This window comes from Vidua macroura, chromosome 1 (assembly GCF_024509145.1).
Source record: "Vidua macroura isolate BioBank_ID:100142 chromosome 1, ASM2450914v1, whole genome shotgun sequence".
Lineage (NCBI taxonomy): Eukaryota > Metazoa > Chordata > Aves > Passeriformes > Viduidae > Vidua > Vidua macroura.
The window spans coordinates 133,809,019-133,833,679 of NC_071571.1; the positions used below are offsets into that span (position 1 = coordinate 133,809,019).

Sequence of the window (24,661 nt, forward strand, 5' to 3'; positions counted from 1 at the left end):
TGTGAACTATGAAATACTGTGCATTGGCCTCATCAAATATGTACAGGGAAAAAAAACCCACTAAAGGTACACATTACATGCAAAGTATTAGTGATGGTATCTGATGTGCCAGAGTTCAATGCAATAGAACAAAAATTGCAATGGAAGTGGTTTCATAAGTGAACAATCCCAACTCTGGGATCTGAGCTGTCAGGAACTTTTTACAAGTTCAATATACATGATACACAACTGCAGCCAACCACAAATTAAACACCATTAAAAAAAAGTTAAAAACACAGAACATACTTAATTTTTTATTTTGAAATTCCCTACTCCCTCTATACAAGAACCTTTGCTGAAACACTTTCCACAAAGGCAGCAGTGAATTTTCAGAACATTTTACATATTTTCCCTCAGCAAAAAGATAAATCACAGTGTAAATTATATTGTTCTGCTGTCATCTTTGGCTGGGGTTAGGCAAAGGAGTTATTGACTAGCAAACTGTTGCAATCACATATTGCTAGTGCTCCTTAGACCTTTATGTTACAAATTTAGTACAGGAATGTTTGCATTTAAATCTTTGAAGTACCACCAGGGGTATGACAGCATTAACTTTCATAAACTTTTATAGACAAATGGAAAAATCTACAAAACTTAGCTAGTAATATTACACAGCAATACACACTTTTTATACTCTACACAAAACCAAAATTCTTGGTCTTAATGGCGAGTAACAATTTTTGTTTCAAAATCTGCTTAGAGGAATAGAGTGGGACATAAAGGCGAGAAATGCAAGTGTTTGCTGTTGGAAGATGTTGGTCATCTGGTGGCCTTATTGTGATGGATGGCATAGGCTGGAACCCCTCCTCACTGGCGGGCAATGATGGACTTGAGGTCCAAAAGTAAACCTGAAAAAAGAAGACAGTATTTAAAATTAAGATTCATACTGCCTACAAATTGTGTAGGGATAGGTTAAAAAAAAAACCTGCACAGTCATAGCAAGATTGATCATACTATGTTCTCTTCAATATGCCAAACTAAACTCCACAGTCGTTCTACTTTCTTCTGTAGCAATTTCCTTTACTTCCCTTCATCAACCACTCATTCATAAAACTGATAAAAGCAGCACTCAAAATTATCCTGTATCAACAAATCCTCAGTAAATGGCATGTCCACAAATCCATCTGGGAAGGTGGTGACTGCCATCAATACAAATTGAATGAGGAATCTCTCACAAACCAGTCAGAGACTACAGAATGTAGTACTGGTACAGACAAAAGGCAGCAACGGAGAGTATTTGGTTTATTATCTCAAGTGTGAAATATGGAGTCACCACCAAGGTGTAAGCATAGACACTCCTTGAAAAATGTGCTCTAGGCTTTCCACTTTCCAGAGTACTCTTTGTTTCCTTTTAGTAGACTGTAAGGGAGAGATAGTACCTTAAAGATTAGGAAGTTAAAAACAAACCATTTTAAGAAGTGTACAACGAATAAAATTTCCAGGTGAGTTTTTAAAAATGAAACCTCCTGAACAATATCTTATTCCTTCATGCTTCTCATCAGCTTCTCACTCCTAAAGGGCTTTGAGATGGACATGGTATCATTACTGACATCTTACAGAGAAGACACACATATTGCCCTCAGGATACACAAAAGTCAGGTGAGTAGATAATCCATGAAGAGAACTTGACCTCAAAACCCTACCAGCCCACAACACAGTTGAGTAACCACAGTTACACATCTTAACTTACTCTGCAACTGTGCAGAGTGAAACTGTGCTTCTGTAAGAGACCTATGAACAGGGAGAAGGACACACCACGCTTACTTTCAGTTATACGAAGGTCTAGGATTCACACCTCTTGTTTCCAGAACCAAGTCTTACCCAGCCCTACTACCCTGCTCTGCTGCTTTAACTCTGCACAAAGTCTCTGTAGGTAGACACAGCTAAGAACAGTATTGACATCAGTTATTCCAGTTCTTCTGCATGTTTCCAATGGGAATGGACAACTTACCAGATCTTGTCTTTCCGTCATACTCATCTTCTCAACTATGGACCAAAACCAACGTTTGAATTGCAAAAGCTTCTCAGCATTTTCTCCTATGTGAAATAACAAGGTACACAATTCAGCTGTTACACTGGACAATAACATTAAGAGACCTGTTTTACATGTGCTGCATGTTGGATCTCAGCTACAATTGCGTTCATAAAGTCCTGATATTGGAGACTAGTAATTTCAGAACTGATAGCTTTGAATGCAAGGCCAACACTGACATAACTCAGTACCACTCCCACTCCTCCCTCCTTACCAAAAAGCCCAACTGCAACTAAAGGCAGTTTAAAAATTATGTAAGAAGCATTAAACTTGCATCCATCACATTTATAGTTCTAGAGAATTTTCACAAGAAAGATGTACTACCAGTAATACAATCCGTGTATTTAACATCTACTGACAGCGAAGTTAGAAAACACGCTTTCTCCTCCCTCACTTAACTGAAGGTAAATATTTTTTAAGGAATGTAAAAAAATATCCCAAGTAATAACTTTATTACAGCTTTCACTGGCTTATTAACTAATGTCAGATTTATTAGTTCAAGTTTAATGCTAGCAACTACTCCACACAGAAAAAACAGTGTTAAGTTATACCTGCAACTCTATTTATGACCAAGTTATTTCATACCTGATTCATCATTGAAAGAGGTAAAGCTGATTAGCATTTGCACATTTACTTCACCACAGCCATTTACCAGAAGTCTGAAATCTTCTGCTGTCAAATCTTCTAATGAATTCTTTGGAAGTACATCCAGGAGCCCCTTCCTCATTGCCTTAAGTGAAAACCACAAAATGCACATTGTAACCCTGTAACTTTTAAGATTGACTTTAAATACAGTACTCAAAAGTTTCATGTGAAATTCCCTTTAACTCAAGATTCATTATTTTCTGAGCTGTTCTTTTCTTTTAAAGCTTTATCATCTAAGATGCAGATCTTCTGAAACAAAGAACTGCACCAATTTTTAAACCCTATGTACTAGAGCAAAAGAAAGCAGCTATTTGCTTTGAGCTATTGGTTTGAGCTATTATTTCACCAGGAGCAGAAGCACATGAACTCTGTTAATGCTAAAATGTTCAGGTATTTTGCTAAGCTGTGCTGAATTTGATGAGAATTAAAAAAAAACCACATCTTGCATGTTACTTTTACTTTGCTTCCTCACACACATGCCAACTCTGCTTCAAAAATATTACACACACAGACACACACACACATGCACACACACACGCATTTAAGTAAGTAATATCCTGGAAAGATAGGAAATTCCATATTCAAAATGGAATACTATGAATCAATTTGCTTTAGAAAATTTCAAAATGAAAACAAGTGTAAGAGTTTTCAACTCTTAAAATAAACAAGAGTCAAACTATTCATATATGCAGACATGGAGATCAAGTATCTTAATTCCAGGAACATGTTCTTTCTGTGAGAATTTGGACCTCAGCTGCACAGAGGTAATATGGCCTGCTCCCCTATCTCAGATGTGCAGCAGGAAACCACAATGAGCACAAGCAACAAAGTTTAGATGTAGCATCATATGACAGACTGGCCTTCATTAACGGTCTTCATTAACTGTCTGTATTATTCTGTAAGTGTTATTTCACAAGGGCTTTAAAAAAGCAAAAAAAATTTAATGTGGTTTTCTAGTCAATTTTTAAATTTCTTGCCAGGCTAGTATAAGTGGTTTTATAAATTATTTTTTCTTAGAACAAGGATGCAAACAAATCAAAGGTAATAAATTGTTAAGAACAAAGTAGCCGCCAAATACAAAGCCAAAATTCCAAGAGAATTTGTGCCATTTGAGCTGAAGAAATGAACATATATATTTAACCAATGAGACCCACTATAAAAGAAATTATCTTTCATTCTATAAAATAAATTATTCAAAGTATTCAGTCTTTACAGTACTGCATAAACAGCTATACAATTACAAAAAAAATTTAATACTTTTAATCAAGCTGTCAAGACTTTGAAGAAAACTGATTAGCAACACCACAACTAGGAGAATAATTAACTGACAGAAATATTACAGATCTTTTTATCTTATTTTTAAAAAAAACACTGAAGACTTACATGTAGAGGCTGCTCTGCTACTACCAACATTCGGTGTTCTGCATATTTCCGGACATACTCATATACATTCTGAGGAGTAACTGGTATATTTACACCATTGGAAATAAGTTCAACCTATGCAAAGAAATAAGGAACATTTAAAAAGGGGAAGAAGAAAAGGGATATAAAGGAAATGAGATTATTACAACCACCACAGTATGCTGCAGAGTGATTTATTGCTCAATATACCTCCAAACTCAAGCAAAATTCACTACTACAGGTTAGTTTTAAAGATTCCCTAAGACTGACTATGGTTGCCAGGGTCTAAGGTAGGCTCTATATCATTTCAAAGAAAAAAACCCAGGCTTCAATATCTAAGAACACTGTACTGAATCCAAGAAGAGTAAAATGTTTTATCTGCCATCTGAAAAGAGTATGGATTATGTGCACACTACACCCTGCATAAGCAGTCAAACTCTGAAATTACAGAGCCACAAAGTTAGCTGTGCTTACCTGCCCTCCACCCTCCTCCTTACACAGGTCTATTGCAAAGGCTAAATCCATTGCTGCAAACACTGCATCAGCATCTGTACTCTGCGAAGCGAGGATAAGTTGCCGAAGGCTTTCATACATAACTGGATCGAAAAAAGCAAAGTCGTGCCAGTTCACCTATAAAAAAAGGATAGAAGTTTGAAACATAACAGGTGTTTAAGAATGTATTCAAAATTACGTGATCGATGCCAGATCTATGCACTAGCAACAAAGGATACAAACACACAGAAATAAATGCAGTTAAACTCCTACTTTTGGTCTGCTTTAGAAGGTACATTGAAATACTGGAAGGAGTACATATTCAACAAGAAAAACCTTGAGATAATAATTAGAAGGCAATCACTCTTGGAAGACACCAGGAGGTATTTAAAGGCCATTTCTCCTATTAACTCTTTTTCATTAAAGATTATACTGTGTTGGGTAACTGATTATGTGATCAAAACTGAATTTAAGGAAAGACCAGCAGTAACAAACCTTGGTTGAAGTTTGCTGGATCAGACAGGACTTACAATGCCATTGACTAATGCATCAGAAGTGCAGTACATGATTAGCTTTTACTGGGCCAGGGTAGCAATTTTGGTCAAAAGTTTATGTAATTATTGCTCTGAATTAAATTATGCCTTCACCTGAGACAAAATTTTAATTACAAATTAATTCCATGAGCTCTCTCAAATATCCAGAAAAATGCTTTTCTGTAAGCTATTGCCTAGTATTGTCTAACATCATCTTTTTTGAGTCTCAGGAAGAAAAAAAAGCAGAGACAGTGTGTAGTTTCTGAAGAGAGTTGAAGGCTAACCTATTACAAATCATTACATCTTAGTCAAATACCTGACTTCTAGTACATCTACTCTGTTCAAAATCTAGGAAACAAAAAAATTAAGTTCTCAAATTAAAGACCTCCATACAGTTCTGAGTATCAACTTGGCTAGTTAATACATATGTGGTATGGGGGAAAAGTCCAGTTTTACAGATGAGGTTTTAAGTAATTACAGGAAATTAAAATTGTTATGTCCAACTTACCTTTCTGCCAAGTAGAACTTTGATTACGTGTCTATTTAACGTGATGGGACATAGTTCATTCTGCAACAAGCACAATCCTAGGATTCTGAAAAAATGTGTTTGGAGTTGGTTTTGGTACAGCAGAAATTACACTAGAGATCTTTCAGCAAACTCACATTTAAGAGTTCCAATTATCTAAGAATTAAGCTGGAGCCAGATTTCCAAATGTACTGGTCACAAATGAAAATCATGGGCATACATAATTGAAAGAAAGAAGATTAAAAATTAAAATTTAACAGGAAAAGAAACCTCAGCTTGACATATGCAAATTCCCCTCTATTTAGGCTCAGTGTGAGAAATAGAGACCATAAAAAAAAAAAAAAAATCCAGCTTGGATCATTGGTACTCTCCCTGGTGTTATGTATGATTGTCTTTTATATTTTTTCAGACTGAAAAGTTAATGGTAGCATACCTGCCAATGTTTCGGAAACAATTCAGCCTTGCTTCTGTGTTTTTACCAGGTCTTGGTGTATAAAATCCTCGTTTTCCAGGTTGGTAGAAAAGTGGTGCATTATCATCCCCATCATCTGTATCGTCTAATTCCATATCTACTACACTGCGGCTGGATCCATGTCGCTTTCTATTTTCCTGTTTTTAAAGTCAAAACAGCAATTAACACACTTAATTCTAGTTATTGACACACATCAAGCTATTTGTTACTAGACCCAAAGATTCAGGTTCCATTGGTTAAGAATTCCTGTGATACTTCCTAATGATAACATTTTATACTTTTGACTAATTACTGTTAATCCTTTCTAAACAAAATGATTAAACAGAACTTTGTCTTGCATGATAAAGCTTCCAATTGCTTCCGGTTTTAAAATTAACTGATAAAATTGAATCTTACATAAATTTTGTGCAACAGGTCATTACCTGTACTTTATCTGAAGAGTCTAGCAATCCAAGATCCAATATACTGTCAGCACCATTCTCCCTTAAGAAGGGAATAAAAAGGTAGATTTAATTTCACCATCACAGACTCACAGAATGATAGAATGGTTTGGGTTAGAAAGGAACCTTGAAGATCATCTAGTTCCAGCTCCCTTGTTGTGGGCAGGGACACTTTCCTCTAGAGCAAGTTGCTCAGAGCCCCATCCTGGCCTCTACAGCTTCTGTGGGTAACCTGTTGCAGTGGTTCACTATCCTCAAAGTAAAGACCTTCTTTTTGTTATCTAATCTAAATCTGCTCTCTTTCAGTTTGAAGCTATTCCCCTCGAATTGTCACTACATGCTCTTGTATAAAGTCCCTCGCCATCCTTTTGTTGGTTCTCTTCAGGGACTGGAAGGTCACAATTAGGTCATCCATAAGCTTTCTCTTTTCCATGCTGAACAACCCCAGTTCTCTCAACCTTTCTTCTAAGATAGGTACTCTGTTCTTCTGATTATCTTGGTGACTTCCTCAGGACTTGCTCCCACAGGTCCATGTCCTTCCTGTGCTGGGGACTCCTGAGCTGGATGCAGCACTGTAGGTGAGGTCTCACCAGAGGGGCAGAATCCTCTCCCTCAACCTGCTGGCCACGCTGTTTTTGACACAGCCCTGAACACATCTGGCACATTGCATGGCCAGTTCATGTCCAGTTTCTCATCCACCAGCATCCATCAAGTCCTTCTCAGCAGGGCTGCTCTCAATAAGGAACTGTCATATTCTGAAACCAGTCAGAATAGATTAAACCAAAGCCAAAAAGTCACTTGTCCAAAGAAAAATATCTAGACTATCAAGAAATAAGCTGCATCTATTGAAGTCAGATGTAGAACAGTACAAATGCTTTGGCCACAAATATCAGTTCTCACTTTTGATACTTTACCTGCCATGTGCAATAATGAGTTCCATTGCTTCATCAACTCTTGCTCTAAGGGAATCTTCACTAGCTAGTAACAGAAGCAGCTGAGCAGGAGACAATTCTAATAACATGCCTGTGATTTTACTTGCAAATGCCTGGGAATAAAGGAGTGATAGGTCTTACTATTCTCCTCCAGTTCTCTCATTTTCAAATACAATCTTATGAAAGTTTTGGTATTTTAAATAGAGCATGAATTACAAGATATGTCCTAAGCTAAAAAAAAATTTAGAAAAAAAAATCTTAACAAAATAAAAAATAAAATCAGTCTTACATGTTTGAATACTATCAATTATGTTTCAATTATTTCAATTATGGATAAGGAATTAAATTTTTACATTACAAGATGACAAGAACAATCATTAGGTGTATTAGGGAAGTCTTACTGGTTGCATTGCTTGCACTCGAGGGTAGAGCCGTTCTCCAAGGGCTTGTCTGTGTGCTGGGAGAGGGTCAGGGTCATCACTAGGATTTCCTTCTGATGCTGGTCTAAAAGGCCGTGTGTCAATGGACAATTGTCTTCTGAAGTCCCTTAAGATAATCAGAGCAGTTTGTACTCATTTCAGAGGAAAAATTCAAAAATCCTCTGGGAACAATATTATTTGCACACAGATTGTTATTAGCATTAGCTTTACTGCTGGAATAGTAGTGTTGCTCATAGCTGCTTGGAGAGAATGAATCAGAAAGAGAGAATCAAAATAAACCAGAGATTTTAGTATACTTGTGCTTTGGATACAGCAGTCAGACATGCCACCAGTGGCACTGTTGTTTCTAAACTACCTCACAATTTTATTATAGTACACAAGTTTTTGTTACTGTTTTAGCAGAAGAAATTGATGGCCTGTGGTGGAGACATAACCGATTAATGATAAAGTAAGCATAATAATTCTTTAAAGAATTAAAACTAGAGACCGAATTTCAAGAAATTACCCTGCAAATCATTCCTGAGACTCCTTTAACTGGAGGAAGTAAAAGTATCTTTCCTGACAATATCCAAGGCAATTACTCTATTTGACAAAATATCTTCATCAAGATAAAGATTATCACTTACCTATCCCTATCTCTCCGAGAACCAGTTCGCAAGCCACTACTTCTCCGCATTTCTCTCTCTCGCTCCCTTTCCCGATCTCTCTCTCCCCTATTTCGCAATCTCTGCATCAAACCTGAAGGGAAAAAAACCTCATAAACTTAAACATCTTTATATTTCTCTCTCCTACTTAAGTTTCAGTGTACAGAAGACTAAGGTTTTGGAAGAGTTTGAAAGACATCAATGAGACAGTACCACTTCACTTGAAGCAGTGGTTGGGTTCAGCCAAACTTAAGAAGGGACCTGAAGTGTTTGTACCAACTTAAAAATGATAAAATACTTTAAGAGTTTATATATACACTTTCAAAACCATTAAAATGTGTTTGTGGCAAGTCAGATGGAACAGCCGTAATAAAATGTATAAGCTCTTAGTAGCTAAAATCTTGACAATTATTACCTGCTGGAGAGAAGGACGCTCAAAAAATCTGAGCACATCTAAAGCAGACTCCTGTTGCTAGAAAAGCAAGAAGTTCCTGTTTCTGAAAGTGGGGGCAGAGAAAGCCATTTCCTTGCTCCAGAGAACTAATGCATAATTTTTATGGATTCTGAGCTAACAAGAGATATCTCTGGCACAAGGCCAAGTATTTATATGTAAATAAAGCACCCAAGGTTTTTATTAATATTTTCTGTAGATTAACTGCTGTGCATCACTTACTTGTATGGGTACCCTTGTTGGCATTTTGAATGCAATCTAGATTTGGCAGTTTCTCATTTGACAGAAAAGCCTGTGCAATAGCAGTATAAAAGCTTCGTGCTACACCGCTGCCTTCTCCGGGCTCATCCTTAAAAGTAACTTTCACTCTGTGTACGGCCATCGGAGTGGTAGCACACCTGCGACCAAAATGATTGTTGAGCTGCCTCATAGTCTGCTGAATTAGAAGATCTCTGTCTCGATCAACCTAGTAAAGAAATAAAAAAAAGTCTTTCTTTACCAATTATCATTCTAAGAGACTTACAGCTTCACAACTGATTTCTGGACACTGCTGCACAGATTCAAAAAATAACAGAGCAATTGCAACATAACTCAAAAAGTATGATTTAAGACACCTGCTTGCAGACTCTGAAATACTTTTCCTATCAAGTTACTGTAATAATTTAACTTTTAATGAAAGTTTATTCAAAGATAAACTAACATTTTTTACCTCCAATGTTAAATCCCTTGATTGCTGGTTTCTAAGTTTTTCCATCTCCCTGCGGAATTTCGATTCCTTTACTTCAAAACCACCTAATTCAGTTAAGATCTAAAAATAATTAAAAAAAACAAGGACAAAACCCAAAATCAGAATAATTAGAGAGAGTCACAATTTAGTTTTAAGAGGAACTGTCCTTACACTGGGAAATACATACCGATCCAGGCTCTGCTCCAACATCTTCCATGAATACTCTACCAAACAACTCCAAAGAAAGGCGCCAACGTCCCAGCAACATGTCATGAGAAATAACCATGCCCATGAAGCTACACTGCGGCCTGACAGAAAGAAGAAAAAATGATAGATATGTGGAATCAAGTTAAATTTCAGACACATTTTGTGTAGTTCAGCTTTTTCCTACCCTCTGCCTTCAACTAAGTTTTTTATTCCTGATAAACAACAACACAGTACACTAAGTCTGTGGACAAAAGCACATGAAGCTGCTTAGTTTCAGCAGAAACACAAGTCTTGCTTTCAAAGGGTAATTACTCCAAAAGCATGTAAATTTTGGTGCTATGTGGAATGCACTTTTACTGGTCTCCCATCAACCAAGACCTTAATTTCTTTTAAAATAGCTGTAATTTGAAGGGAGGGCAGTTCAATCTATAACTGCATTAAGTGTGGGCAGCACCACCAGACACAGATGGCAAGCTGTCGATTCCAACTGCTCAGCCTGGCTACCCAGGACATCACATTAGGTCTGCAGCAGGAAGTCAGGGAGTAAAGGAATTTGTCTCCAGTTTGCACAGACCTCTTTGAAGACTGTTCAACTATTCACTTTAGAAGCTACTAATCACAAACTAAAAATGCAAACTAAATTAAGCTACCCATTTTAATTTCAAAAAGACTTTCTGGAGTCCCAAATGGCAATTTATCAGAGCAGTAGTATTTCAAAATGTAATTTTTAACTCAGCTACCTGAAAGATGTGAGGGGTGGCCCTTCACTTTCTGTCAGTCCTATCTCTGCCAACAAGCTGCTTTTCAGTTGTGCTGCAAGATCGTGAGCTGAAGGCCCTGGTTTTGAACTCTCAGATTCTTCTGTAGGCACATTTTGTTCTTCCCCTTCCTTCTTTTGCCGATTTTGCATGCTCATAACATTTTTTAAGTTGGCTGCATAAGACATTTTAGTTGGAAGAACCTAAAAGAGAAGTAAAATTTAACTGAAATTTCAAAGAAGACTAGAAGGCTTTTTCAGCACATATATTAATAAGTGTATATTTTAAATCACACAAAAGTGAACACTGTAATTGACCTGTTAAAACATGGTGACCTCAATAATTTCAATAAATACAGAAAAAAAAAACCCCTATTTTCCCCACTGTATGTTTGCATTTCATATGCTTGCTAATTAATGTACAGTCTAAAGGCAAGTCAAATCTACTGGACAGACTATAGGAAGATTTAAATCTTTTTATCAAAACTAATTATATAATTAGCATTTCAAAATTAACTCAGAATTGTACTGCTGCATTTAAAAATATTACCTGAAAGCTGCTGTAAGTCAATAATCACCAACTTTCTACATAAAGCATACTTTTCATAAATTTTCAAGTTTTCACAGGCACTGGGCTTTTAAATTATCATTCTGAAAGCTACATAAAATTCTCTCTGAAAATATTAAAGTGTCTTTTTAAGGAATTATGGTTCTAGTTTAAATTACCGTATTGTTTAAAATAATAAAGTTTTACATTTACCTCAAGGCAGTTTCTATCCACTGTAACTTCCACTAAGCACTTGCCACTGTTGGCAGAAGATGAGTACAGACCCTGACTGGGTCGGCCGAACAGATCCTCTTTGCGAGCATTCGGCTGAAAAGCAACGAAAGTGTTCTGGGTCAATAATACACTTCGGTAAGGAATGAAAAAGCAAACTGCAGTTTTCTTCCAAAACCCCATCTCTGATGTCACCTGTAATAGATGTGGCTGGTCTGCCAAGGGGATGGCCTCTGCCAGAGGAACCTCAAAAGGATTGGGTGGAATGCAGCCAAGGAATGTCATAGAGTCTGACCGTCTGAAAAACGGGTGGTTTTGGCCAGTCTCTGCTGGGAGGGCGTCATCATCTTTGTCGTTGAGTGTAGCACCTAAATATCAGAGATTTCAAATCAGTTTTCACAGTTACAAAAGCAAAGGATATAAAATGCCAAAAATTAATATCCTTCCCTATTAGCTACCTGACTAGAGGAGAAACTCCGCAAATTTAGTACTTCTACAAGATGCTTCTGCAAATGGTGTATCTTTATTAATTTGCTTAGTTATAGTTTTTATTCTTTTTACTGTACATAGCTTTACTGAACAGACACTCCTATACTGTATGTAGGAGTATATATTCTACCATTTTCAGCACAGTTTCATCAGATCAAAAAAATTAGTCTATGATTCAAATTTTAATGTAGAATGGTAGGTAACAGCAGAAATGCTGCAGTTTAGTGAGAAAGGAGATGAAAAGATGGTCCTGAAATGAGAGGCCATGAAATAGGCAATGGCAGAAGAAACCTGGTAAAGTAACAATGTTAAGAAAATGTTACTAAAACCCAACTTTAAATATACAAGCAGCAAAATTTATTCAAAGTCTCAGCTAGCAAAAGGGAAAAAGCTCTAAGAAAGTCTGGCATTTTGGTATGCTATGTCAATTTTTGTATACTAACTTTGATTGGTATCATCATCATTTTCATGTTCTGAATCTTCGTTGTCAAGACCCAGTTCCAAAAGCTCACGAGTTCTTAATAAAAAACACCCAAAACAACAACAAAAGAAAATAAAAAAGAGTCAATCATCTTGAAGAAATTATTAGGCAAAACATCTATATCTGTAGCATAATCATGAAGTGTACTTATGAGCTATACATAACAAAAAGAAAACTAAAACTAAAGCACTGTAGAACTTCTTATTACATACTCACTACATCACTCAAACAGTTACCCTTAGAGCCATTTGGCAGCCTACCAATTTTGATCTTTAAAGTTACAGCTTTGGGCAGTGATACTTGGTTTTAAACACTGTATCAATATAAAATCCTAGCAACCCTGTATTAGTGGAAGAAATATGCAAGTAAATACTATTTCAAAATTTGAAAATAATCTCACTGATATAATATCAGAAGGTAAGTCTGCAAGCTGCACATTAAAAAACTTTATTTCACTGTATTATACTACTGTTCTGTCAAGAACTTTGATTAGTATTAATTTCTGGCAGTTTATGCATTGTGAAACGTGTTCTGAAACTACATGAAGACTGATAAGATTCATTTTACTCAGACTACTAATATGTCATCTAACAGAAGCAACTGTTTGAACCACTCACTTTTAATTGAAAAGGTCTAGGCCTTCACAGTTTTAAAAGCATCTCATGCAAATTTCCCAATTCTTTAATGAACAGTTATTTGACAGATTTCAGTACGTGAATTTTTTTTTTTTTTTTTAAGCAGCTTCTGGAAGTATGTTATTGCCAGAAAAGGGTTAAAGCTGTGGCTGTAACTACTCAAATCAGTACAAAAAGTTGATTACTGTACTATATCATTCTTACTTGTGAGGAAACTACTGTTGATAACACCCCCCTCGGTACAGCTTTGAGGTCATAACAAACCTTACATTAACAAAATAAACAGAACACAGTATTCAACTGAAGTAACAGTCCAATATATATCTGAAATATTAATATCTTATATCTTACAGTTACTACATTTGTAAAGAAAATGTAAAGTTAAGCTTGACCTGCAGTATTGAAAATTAGGAGCAAAAAGGGGCAAAGATCTGCATTTAACTGTTGACTAGGACTGCTTGGGTACATTACCTAAAAATCTAGTAAGAAATGAGAACAGATGGTGTAGATTACCAACAGGTGGACATTTCTATTAGCATTAATTGGCATTTGAAATGAAAAAAATATAAAAAGAAATCTTAAAACATCTTAAAAATTAATACACGCACCTTGGAAAATGCCATAGTTGAAACAGCAGTTTTTCAACTTAAGGACATTTTCAGCTATTGATTTCCCTACTGTGCTTTAAATATCAGGTGAATCTCAAATGTATATAACCAAATGGAAAACAAAACCACAAAGCCCATTATATCAGACAATGACATTTTCTCCAATGTCATCTCTAACATGCTTGACAGATATCTAAGTAAGTTGCTATCACGTCAAATGCATGTCTCATGTCATTAACTGAGAAATTGTCCTGAGTGTGTCTTTTAGAGGCACTGCTACAGAGTTAAAAATCCAACTCAAGTTTCAACAGTAAGAAAACATTTTACAGCATAAAAAGAAGTGAACAGGGTACTGCAACAAGCTTATCAAACACAGGTACATTATATACCATTATAGAAATTGTTTTTATAATATGTATGTTACTACATACATTTATAATATGTATGTTACTACACACACCCACAAAGAGACATACACATTCCTGCATCTATTTATATAAAAGTTGCTGAGGAACAATACCAATGACTGAAACAAAAGGGCTTACGCCACTTTTATGTAGGTTTTGTTTCTAGGAGTTAACCTTAGTACCTTTTCCTTTCCAGCTGAGGAGTGTCCAATGTTGTCTGTTGATTCATTGCTTTAATCCAATAAATAAGGGCTTGAAAAACATATGCTACGTGCTTTAGTGAGCAGACATCTAGAACAGGAAGAACATCTGAGTGCTCATCGTTGTGAGAACGCATCAAGGACAGTGCATAGTTCAGGAAATCACCGCGTGCTGACATCATTCCCTGACGGGCACTGAGCAAAGTAGCACGTCTAGTGAAGGAAAAGGATTAAATATAGAGACATCAGGCACCACAGGAGAACACACACTTTATTTACAAGCCCTATATTTGAAATTTGGATGTAGAATCTCAATGAACTCCACACAAAAATACTGATAACAAGCTACAAGCATAGAACAAGCAGTTCAGATGCAGTATGCTGTACACAGTTAATGCTCAAGATTAATCTAGTATGTCAGAATAAAACAAATAGTAGCAACAATACAGGAAGCCAACTTAAAACAGCAACTACTTTCCAGCACTGCAGAATTAGATTCCTAAGATGTCTGTGAATAAGATTTGACTATAAAACTGATAATTCATACTGCATGCAGTAATCAAACATACCTTCTTCCCTCAAGTGTTCTCAAGCTGGCTTCCTCACGGGCTGTCATCCTTTCCCTTCTAGCTGAGTTCTGAGAAGCATGGAGAGGATGATTTGGATGCCCAGGATCACCAGCAGATGATAATGCGGAACCATAACGCAGCTGAGCTTCAGTAGAGTCCATGATACTGACCATCCAGTTCCAAGTAGGAATAAGCTTTTCTTCCACATAATTCTATACAAAATGAGATTTAACTGGTTTTGCAAACAATAGAACTAGATGACAAGAATGAAATCTTCCTGATTCCCTACAAAGAGGCTGTAAAATCATGCTCAAGAATTACCTATGATCAGTTTCTGAAAGCTCTGTTGAGACTGTTGATTTACAGTGGTGGTATGCAGCTCTCATTGCTTAACACTTTGATATCTATAAAGCATTCTCACCATCTCTCTCTCTTTTGGGCACCGCTTCTACTCCTCCCCTTATGACCACTCAGCATCTCCCAGGTGTGCACAACTTGATGATTTGAGCTTAATTCCTGACTTTCTATTAGCTTTAACAGCCCTCATCCTGCTGTGGAATTCATCAGCCAGATCTTTTACCATTCTTCACCCCTTGCAGATTACTCACTGAAGACAACAAAGACCTGCACAGAGAACTATGTCTGCATACAAGTCTCACCTCTGGTCTCATCTTTGCTTCACCTGTTCCCATTCCTGGCTCTGCAGCCTGCTTTTCTTACCATCTGCTAACTCCATTGACCTGTTGGATTTTTTTGATCCAACATTAGTCTGCTTTCTTCATTCCTCTGCATTCTGGTCTTCAAAAATATCCCTCACACTTCTAATGCACTGAACTACCAAAATGCTGTCTCAACCCCATTTCTGTATCCAAACAAAACCTCCACTGTTCAGGTTTCCTGTGCTAATACAAACATCTGGCTGCATCAGCTGGACAGATCTCCTGTTCACTTTTCCCATTAAGAATCTCTTGGAACACAAAATTATTTTAGCCTCCTCCATAATAAAATTACATTCTCTTATTTCTTTCCCTGTTTGTTTACCCCAGTGTTTGATTCCAGAATATCTTTCTAACCTTCCTCTCCCAAATCAGAAGTCTTTTCCTTCCATCACACTGTGAAAACAGAGCCATACAAATATCATGTGGCTCAACTGCAAGTAAATATATTGTCAGCAGGTTTCCATATCCTTACCCAGCACTACTAACAGAAAAGAGCATTCCTTGATTTCCTGCCCCCACACAGCAGTTGTGTTGTTCACAGCTGACTTCTGTGTACAGCTGTACTAAATTCAGCACATACAATTTTACCCTATACACTATGCCCAGGTACAAGTTGATACATACTTTCTAAACACTCTGGAGTCCCTCCACTCTTGTCAGTCTCTGAAAGGAATATCTATACATGAAGGAGAAGACTGCTGTCTGACATGTATTTTCTCTACAGATGTATTTTACATAAATTTTCAAAAACAGACATTCAAGAGCACTGTATAAAAAAATACGTGCGTAACATGGAAAGGATGACCATGTCCCTGAAGGAAGGGACAGTGAACAATACATTTACCTGTACAAACCTTTTCTCTCATTTAATTATTTGGCCCTTACTAACTTTCTTCTTATATAGACTCAACAGTTCATGTCAAGTAGAATATAGCAAGAGATGTCTAGCAGAAATCCCTAATCAATTCTGACTTAACAATTAATTACGTATCAGTCAGACATTGTTTAAACGAAATCAACATTAAGTTCCTTTTTTTGAAAGAATATATGTATATGAAATACTACCAATTTAATGAAATAAATGACCACAGTTACTTTAGTCCACACCCTCTCTTAACATAAGAAGAGGCTGAGAATGCTGGGAATACTTTAGATTGAAGAAACAAACACAGGAGGATCTTACCAGTGTGTACAAACACCTGACAAAAACGTATGAAGTATACAAAGCCAGACTCTTACTAGTGATATCCAGTGAATGGACAAGTGGCAACAATTGAAATACTTGGTAAGTCCCTTTAAACTCAAGAAAAATGCTCTTTCACTGCAAGAACTGCACTGTCAAACATTTAATAGGTTGTTCAGAGCAGCTGTGGAATCTCCATCCGTGAAGATATTCAAAACCTAACCAGACAGTCCTGAACAGCCTGCTTCTGGCTGACCCTCAAAGAAATTTATATTAGCAAATATGCAGAGGTCACTTTCAATTTCAAAAATTCTGTAATTTTACCTAAAAAAACCCAGTTGTACTGAAATTATGTTTTTTCTACAAAAGTTTCCATGTTCTTACCTGCAAGTTAACTGCATCTTGGTAAGTCAGCTTCACTGCAGCTGGAATCTGGGAGTATACTAAGTGGTTGTATTTGGGAATCAGACCCATCAGATCAGATATCTGCCGTATCACAATACTGTATGCTCTTGCTAAGCTGCTTGCAGATGTTAAATAGCTGCTTGCATTGCTGGCTTCAAGTGCTGCAGCAGCTGCTGCAGCACTTGTACTGATGGTACCACTCCGACGAAGGTTTGATGGATCAATATAAATCAAGCCCGCTGAACTTGCTAAATATAAAAGAAAAGATTACATTAATTAACTCATTGAATCTTTACTATGCCATTTGTGTATTGATTGATTTCATGATCAAGATTTACAGAAATAAACTTGTAAATATTACTGACATCACAACTGTAACTAGCAAATAATTACTAACTACAGTAAGCATACTCAGATCTTAACTGCAACAGATCTTCTCCTTTTTTTAAATTCAAAACTAGAACTGGAACAGTCAAGGTAGGTCAGCAGTATGACAAAGAGATAAGATTTCATCCTTAAGAGAATAAACAAAAGCAGAGGAAGGAACATAGCCAGGGCTAGCTGGCATTCATGCATGCAATTCACTCAGACTTGCCTGCTGGGGTTGACGTACTAGAGGGAGCTGTGCTGGTAGTCCTCTGGTTTTGGGTGTTCCGTACAGCCCACTGCATGGAACGGGGAGCCTGGGCAGCACCGTTGGCATGGGAGCTATTTGTGGTCCGCTCCAGAGGCTCATCAAGCATGAAGGTCTCCTGCTCTATGTCATCACTCTGACTGCTGCTGCTATCAGAGTCACTGGAATCATTTGATTGAGAGTCATCTTCAGAAAAAAATGCTGGAACACTGCTAGCTCCTGTTGGGAAAAATAAGCAATAACTGACAGCTCCACACCTGTGCACATATACATGTATCATGTCAGCATAGTAGACTTCTTTCATGAGAAACTACACTATACTAAAAACGTTCAAATACCACTATTGAAAATGTTCAATAAATTATCATAACATACTGCTAATTCTCCACACGTGTAATGAAAAAGCAGTATGATTACTTACAATTCAAAATATAAATTAAGAGATAATTTGATTTAAAAATACTTTCTACCCCTAGGAAAAGAATTCCAAAAATTGTGTTTCCAAATTGGACAGTAAGGCAGTTGCTCTCAAAAACCTGTGCAATGAGTGCTCAAATTTTGTGTATTGATTTGAACCATAAACTAGTTGTTTTCAACTACTACATTTGAAGATAAGTGAGACCATTTCATTTCACTACACAAGAGTGCATGGTAATTTCTAACACATGCAGCTGCTCTGTAAGAGCAAAAAATGTATGTCACATCTTAATACATTTCCTTGTCCAAAAAGTCTGCACAGTACCTTACTATTAGAGCAAAGGTAAAACAGGAATTCTAGGGAAGGAGGAAAGTGCTTACTCCTAATATCTAAATTTAACCAGCTAGATTAGATCCGAAAAGATGTGCTGTACCTGCTTCTGACCCAGCAGTAGCTGCAGTGACAACACTTCTGCGCCCACTGGCATTGTCCTGGTTACTGTGGTTACTCTCACTGTCACTTTCTGTTTCAGCAGCAGCTAGCAAATCCAACTCCATATCACTGCCTATAAAAACAATGGACAAAACATCTCATGTTTGGAAGACAAAATTACCATTACTGTGGTGATTCATATAAGACAGAAACAAACCCCAGACACTCTTACTATAGCAGAAGTTAATGGATATGCAGGGAGGTCATAAAAGCAGTGCAGACACCCAACAACACCTGGAGCATGTTTTCTTATTTTCCAGCAATTAGCCACCCATTCTCACTCTGCACTGTATATGTACACTCAACACACAGTGGAAATATAGGCTTTTATGATTCAAAATAAGTCACTCCAGCCAAAAGACTCCACAACTCTGCATACACATGTACTAGGACAATTTACCATATGCTGTTTCAACTAGTTTTTAAGGAATACTTGAAAATGTAAAAAAAAAACCTATTTAAATATACAGGTTCTATTCCAGCTTTAAGCTTTAAGCATGAAAAGTTTGAATATTCAGCAAATCACTAAACAGATTTTCTATACTGTAAATGGATTGACTGGAAACACAAAGCACAGTCAGAAAAAGAAGATAACCTTTTTTTAAATCATAGCTTTGGGTTATCTAACCCCAAACTAAGTAATACAAGACAAGTCATATTAATTTCAAACATTTTCATACAGGATTGATTAATTATGTCTACAAAATATTGAACCATAATTTAATACTTTGTGATTAGTTTGAGAATTAGCTTGCCAGGATTCAAATTGCTTTTGAGAACACATCTACCACTGCCGTGGTTTGACACTGGCCCCAACCATCAACAACATTTTACAGTAGCAAATACAAAAGGTAAAATATATTGTTAACCAAGAATATAATAACATCTGATACCTTTGGGAACTTAGTATTTTCTCCTCAATCAGAAAAAGTTCATTTATTTGTCTACTACACGTTATCTCCAATTTTACACATCTCCTTCTGTAAGATGAGCAGTCTGGAACCCTTGGATTTTCTCTACTTGTGCAAATCTCCCAAATCATTATCACTGGTGACTCCAAAGATGCTTTTCTTTTTGATGCATTGTTTTCTCACTCAAGCAGTAAATGTGCAAGATATACATTATACATACCATCCTCATCATGCTCATCATGCTGTCCTTCTGCTTCAGCATTTTCTTCACCATGTTCTTCCTGTTCATCATGATGGTCTTCTTCACCTGCCACCCCCTCAACCACCTCAACCTGGAAAGAGATTGTAATATTATGCCAAACTATCTTCAATATCAGAGAATCTATGCAACTTCACTTTTCCAAAACAGAGTGCAAAGCTTGATTTAAAAAACACATCTTAGAAAGATGATGCCAAAATTGAACTGATGTGAACAAAAAATGAACTTACAGTCACAGTAGCTGTACATGGCTGTACAGTTTATAGTGTTGTAGGAAAAAAAAATCACATACACAAATAAAACAGCTTTGGATGTTAGATTTTAATGCTATAAGGATAAAACTGACTACAAAATCAACAATTAGCTTCTAAATACTGAAGAGGTATTATGTGCTATTATCTGCTGAAAAACCCTCTAGCTCACTAATAGAACCTACATAATAGCTGCCATGTGCTGAAAGACTTTAAAACATTTTAAACAGGGTAAAATAAAATAGAAAACAACAATTACAATGTTCTATTAAAAATACTTATAGCACTGTAAGATTTCATGAAGTACTAGTTAACATCTTTTTCAAATCAGATGCATGGATTTCAGATTCAGATGTCAAAGCATAGGCTAATGTATTAGGTGTGCTATATTGAGAAGAAAAAAAAAGTACAAAAAGAAAACTGACCTCTTCTACATCAGCTGAAACAATATCATCTTGTTCTTCATCCCTGCCACGAACTGGTTGTGACTGGCTGATTCGTCTTTGCTGAGGATTTCTTATTATGTAGGATGACTGAGACTGACTAGAACTTAAAAGAAAAATATATAAAAATAAATCCTCAAAAAAAGTCGATTTGGACCTCTGGATATCACTTAATGCAAAGCTAACAAAAACTCCAAAATAAAACCACCTTTAAAAAGTCTTTGAAAAGAACAGATAGTAAGCTTTAACAAGTTTTACCTGCTAGACTGGTCAGATGATGGTCTGGGTGGCAGAGGCTCCACGGAAAACAGTTCTTCACTTCCCTGCATGGCATCTATACTAGTGCTAGCAAGGGTAAAGGGTGCTGTAGGACGTGCAATTCCCATCCTGACTGGAATAATTAGAGATTCTGCTACATTGCACAACTCTTCAACAGCATAGGGCAATAATGCCTGAAATACACGTTTACATTTTCCAATTGGCTGTGGAATAAAATTGCTGGGGGATAAAATACAGAAAGATAAATGTCAAATACATCTTTTTTTTCCCAAAAACTTCATGGCAATATTAATTGTCCTAATTTTTTTCTCAAAAAATCATCTTTAAGAGATACATGCATTTGCATGTATAGAAACAATATGCATTTATTCAAGTCAGTGAAAAACATTGATAATTCAATAATTCAAGACTAAGGCTTGATATCTAAATCTACTACTGACAACCAACCATACACTGCAATTTTAATATGTTAAAAAAAACCTATTTCCAAAACCCTGACACTGTAAACAAAAGGTTTGGTATGAACATGTAAGTCTAACAAGCACTGCATTAAGAAGTTACATGACATACCAGCAGCTATTGTGCAACTTTCCAATTCTGTATACAGAATACAAAACAATTCAGATGTTTCTGCCTATTGTTGGTTTTTATCAACTCATTATATAGGAAGAAAAAAGTAAATAAAGGGAAAAAAACCACCACAACCAACACACATCTTCACCACTTACTTTTTCTTTTTGGAAGAAGCCATCTCCACACTAAGAATGACAAACACTCTCGCCACAGAACGCAGGAATCTCATTGTAACAGCAATAGCTTCTTCTCTGCGTCCTGGCGTATACTTGTTCTGTAGTTCCTTTACCAGAGTACCCAGCAAAGTATCTAACAGCTATAGAAAGAGGTCATTACAACTTATTAGTTGTGTGCAATTTTGAAGCATGAAACAAGAGAGATTAAGACTCAAAGGGAGATCACAGTCATAACAGTATAAATTCACAAAACCAAGATTAACTTGAAGTTATTTTCAAATTAGTTTCCAAGCACATGACCTGAGATACCTTATAATATCATGTTATTCAGAAAACTTATGTAAAACATGCCTAAGAGTGCTTACCAAAATGTCTGCTGTACATTTGACAATAAGGCAGTGTGTAAAACAGTCCAAGCGAATAGTTCCACTTTGCTGATTAAGGTAAACTTGCTCTTCAGGCAGAAGATGACCTATCCTACTGCTTGCACTAAGACTTGGAAAAAACAAAAAGAAATGAAATAAATTTTTGTAAGTCAGTAGGTATCAAGTATCAGATCAAACTTTACATCAACAACTATGTGTAGATACACACGGGTCTTTATTTTCCTGGGAGCCAAACATGATCATGGACTTCAGTGCATTCCAGTCTTGTAAAACACGTTCCAGTGCTAGCTGGGCAAAACGAGGAGGTTCTAAATCATGATCAGGCATATCAGAATCTAGAAAAATAAAACAAAAAAACCCAAGAAAGCATAAAGAAGAGGTACTGAAATATGGAATTTGCCATTTATTTCACTGAAACAGCTCTTACCTTCTGGATTTGCAGCCTTACGATTACGATCTTCCCTGATTCTAGGTGGTCTGTACTGGCAGTGTTCTACTGTTTGCCTGGCAACTGTCTGTACTAAAAACAAGAGCAGATGTTCTCCCCTGTAATGAAAAAATTGTTAGTGGGAATACAGTATACCACATATATTTAGAAACTAATTTTTAAAATTCTGCCCTAGTCAATGCTAATATGAACTTGCCTGCTATTTGGCATGGTAACAAGATTTGTGGTGGTAAGCAGGCGGTAAAGGAGATCAAGGCGAGCAGACTTTTGTCCAGCAATTAGTGTTTTACACTTGCACTTTTCCCAGCAATCACAGTAGGCTGTTGGGGATGTTCGTTTGAGCCTACAAGAAATAGAAAAGGTGAACTGCAACACTGTTCAGTAACATATCAAATCTTTTCTACACAAACCGAGGGTGTTAGTGTACATGCTTAGATTTTGTTCTGCAGTTTTTTGTTTGTGATACTAGCAAAATGCCAAAACCTAGCTTAAAAAAGAGAAATACAGATTTTGTATGTGGCACCACTTGACATTTGTCATCCATGTTTCCTACGCTCATCTTAAGAGGGCAGTTTCACTACAGAGCTTTACATACTGTCTTAGTAAAACTCATCCAAGGTCATTTATTCTTCCCTAAAACAGCCTCCATCCAAGAAAGTTAAGCTGAAAATACTCATGACATGCAGTAAAATCTCAGTAACTGTTATGGTACTGAGAATATATTTTAAATCGTATTTGTTAACTCATTATAGCTAGGATATTAATACTGTAACTTTTACACCTTGTAACAGCAGCACAGAACACATGCAGCTTCAAAGCTTTGGGCCAGGTTGATCTGAGATTTCTTGATTGTTTGCTCACTTTTCCCTTTGTTACAGTGGATTTTTAAAAGACTAATAACCTACATTTCTTTCCAAAAATTCACAAGAATGATCTATCATCAAGATTCATAAAACTCTGAGGGGCACCCAAAATGAAAACACAGCAATATTTAGATACAATGTTCTCACAGTATTATGCACTTTGAGAATTATTCCTTTACTCTAAATACTACGAAGTGGAAAGTACAAAACCACTTCAGGTTACTCTTGCAATTCTGACCTAATCTTATAGAGCAGGCACAAAACTATTTCATTAATCTTCTGTTCTCTTCTGCAAGTTTGGAACACTTCAAACAATGAAAAAAATTATTAAGTATCAGTAAACAAAGGAAACCACAAAATACTGATTTAATTTTAAGAAATGGAACACAATACTTACTTGCAGTCATGTCCTTTGTGACAGACCCTTGCACATTCTGTGCAACAACAAAGTGATTCCAACAGGCCACATGTTCGGCATTCAAATATATCCTAAAAGAAAAAGGGGAAAAGAAATATTATGCATAGTTTTTTCCTTACAGTGCTTGCAATCTCACACTATTTCAGGTTACAACAAAACTGCACTTGTTTAAATTGATGCCTAAACTCAGAAGTAGGTCAGTTCTAGAAAGTGAAACTTAGTTGTTAAGTTAGAATATTCAGTGATTTCAAAGAGCCATGACCATCAAAATTCTTGCCAAAATTAGCCAGAGGGGAAAAGCCACAAGCAGTAACAACCATGTTATGAGGAACACCGTCAGCTTTGGGACTACATAGCAGTTTGGGGAGGCAGTACTTACACCAGACTTAAAAGTCACAGTAATTTAAACAATGTAATTAATAATTTAAAAATCAGGTTAGTAGACTAATACAATACGTGGTTGAAACACATTCCTATTTGCTTTAAAAAAAAAAACAGCTTACTTGGTTAATATGTTCTGCACCAGTCCAGGTAAAACTGCACGTATCATTACAACACAAAACATACAAAGGAGAGTCATCTGGATTTGTACCAGAAGGACAAACCATTCCCATAAACACATCATCTTCTTTTTCACTGGAAGTTGCTTCAGCTAAAATAATAGAATAACAGTGTTAAAAACAACCCCCCAAAAAAACCCCTAAAATATCTAGCAAAATAATCCATTCTTGGCAGATGCTTGCCATTACAAAATGTCATACAGCATTAGAAGTTTGAATAAAACCTGTTACAGCTTTTTGAGAAAACTTTCTGCTCGTCACATTATTTCTTAAAGAAGCCACTGCAAATTCCTGACTGAAAAACACAACCATTATCTCTTCCCTAGTTTTAAATTCAC

General features: G+C 36.4%; 1 protein-coding gene across 10 annotated transcripts in view; it reads right to left on the reverse strand.

Annotated features, from left to right (window-relative positions):
- Positions 1-266: 266 nt before the first annotated feature.
- UBR5 (ubiquitin protein ligase E3 component n-recognin 5) overlaps positions 267-24,661 on the reverse strand; it is an 85,460-nt gene continuing 61,065 nt past the window's right edge. For 9 of the 10 annotated variants that reach the window (XM_053999797.1, XM_053999733.1, XM_053999789.1 and 6 more), the window contains 33 exons: positions 24,267-24,415; positions 23,743-23,834; positions 22,679-22,825; positions 22,462-22,580; positions 22,243-22,369; positions 22,014-22,143; positions 21,628-21,788; positions 20,879-21,118; positions 20,603-20,726; positions 19,888-19,999; positions 18,698-18,829; positions 17,808-18,065; positions 17,192-17,460; positions 14,906-15,117; positions 14,319-14,549; positions 12,449-12,522; positions 11,712-11,884; positions 11,499-11,612; positions 10,722-10,942; positions 9,962-10,082; positions 9,757-9,855; positions 9,270-9,513; positions 8,579-8,690; positions 7,914-8,058; positions 7,495-7,625; positions 6,563-6,623; positions 6,102-6,277; positions 5,651-5,735; positions 4,592-4,747; positions 4,100-4,213; positions 2,657-2,801; positions 1,991-2,076; positions 267-887 (listed from right to left, as the gene is read on the reverse strand). In XM_053999797.1, coding sequence (XP_053855772.1) covers positions 675-887; positions 1,991-2,076; positions 2,657-2,801; positions 4,100-4,213; positions 4,592-4,747; positions 5,651-5,735; positions 6,102-6,277; positions 6,563-6,623; positions 7,495-7,625; positions 7,914-8,058; positions 8,579-8,690; positions 9,270-9,513; positions 9,757-9,855; positions 9,962-10,082; positions 10,722-10,942; positions 11,499-11,612; positions 11,712-11,884; positions 12,449-12,522; positions 14,319-14,549; positions 14,906-15,117; positions 17,192-17,460; positions 17,808-18,065; positions 18,698-18,829; positions 19,888-19,999; positions 20,603-20,726; positions 20,879-21,118; positions 21,628-21,788; positions 22,014-22,143; positions 22,243-22,369; positions 22,462-22,580; positions 22,679-22,825; positions 23,743-23,834; positions 24,267-24,415 — 4,973 coding nt within the window. In that variant the 3' untranslated portion in view covers positions 267-674. The remainder of the gene's footprint in view (positions 888-1,990; positions 2,077-2,656; positions 2,802-4,099; positions 4,214-4,591; positions 4,748-5,650; positions 5,736-6,101; positions 6,278-6,562; positions 6,624-7,494; positions 7,626-7,913; positions 8,059-8,578; positions 8,691-9,269; positions 9,514-9,756; positions 9,856-9,961; positions 10,083-10,721; positions 10,943-11,498; positions 11,613-11,711; positions 11,885-12,448; positions 12,523-14,318; positions 14,550-14,905; positions 15,118-17,191; positions 17,461-17,807; positions 18,066-18,697; positions 18,830-19,887; positions 20,000-20,602; positions 20,727-20,878; positions 21,119-21,627; positions 21,789-22,013; positions 22,144-22,242; positions 22,370-22,461; positions 22,581-22,678; positions 22,826-23,742; positions 23,835-24,266; positions 24,416-24,661) is intronic. The other variant, XM_053999742.1, reaches the window with a different exon arrangement.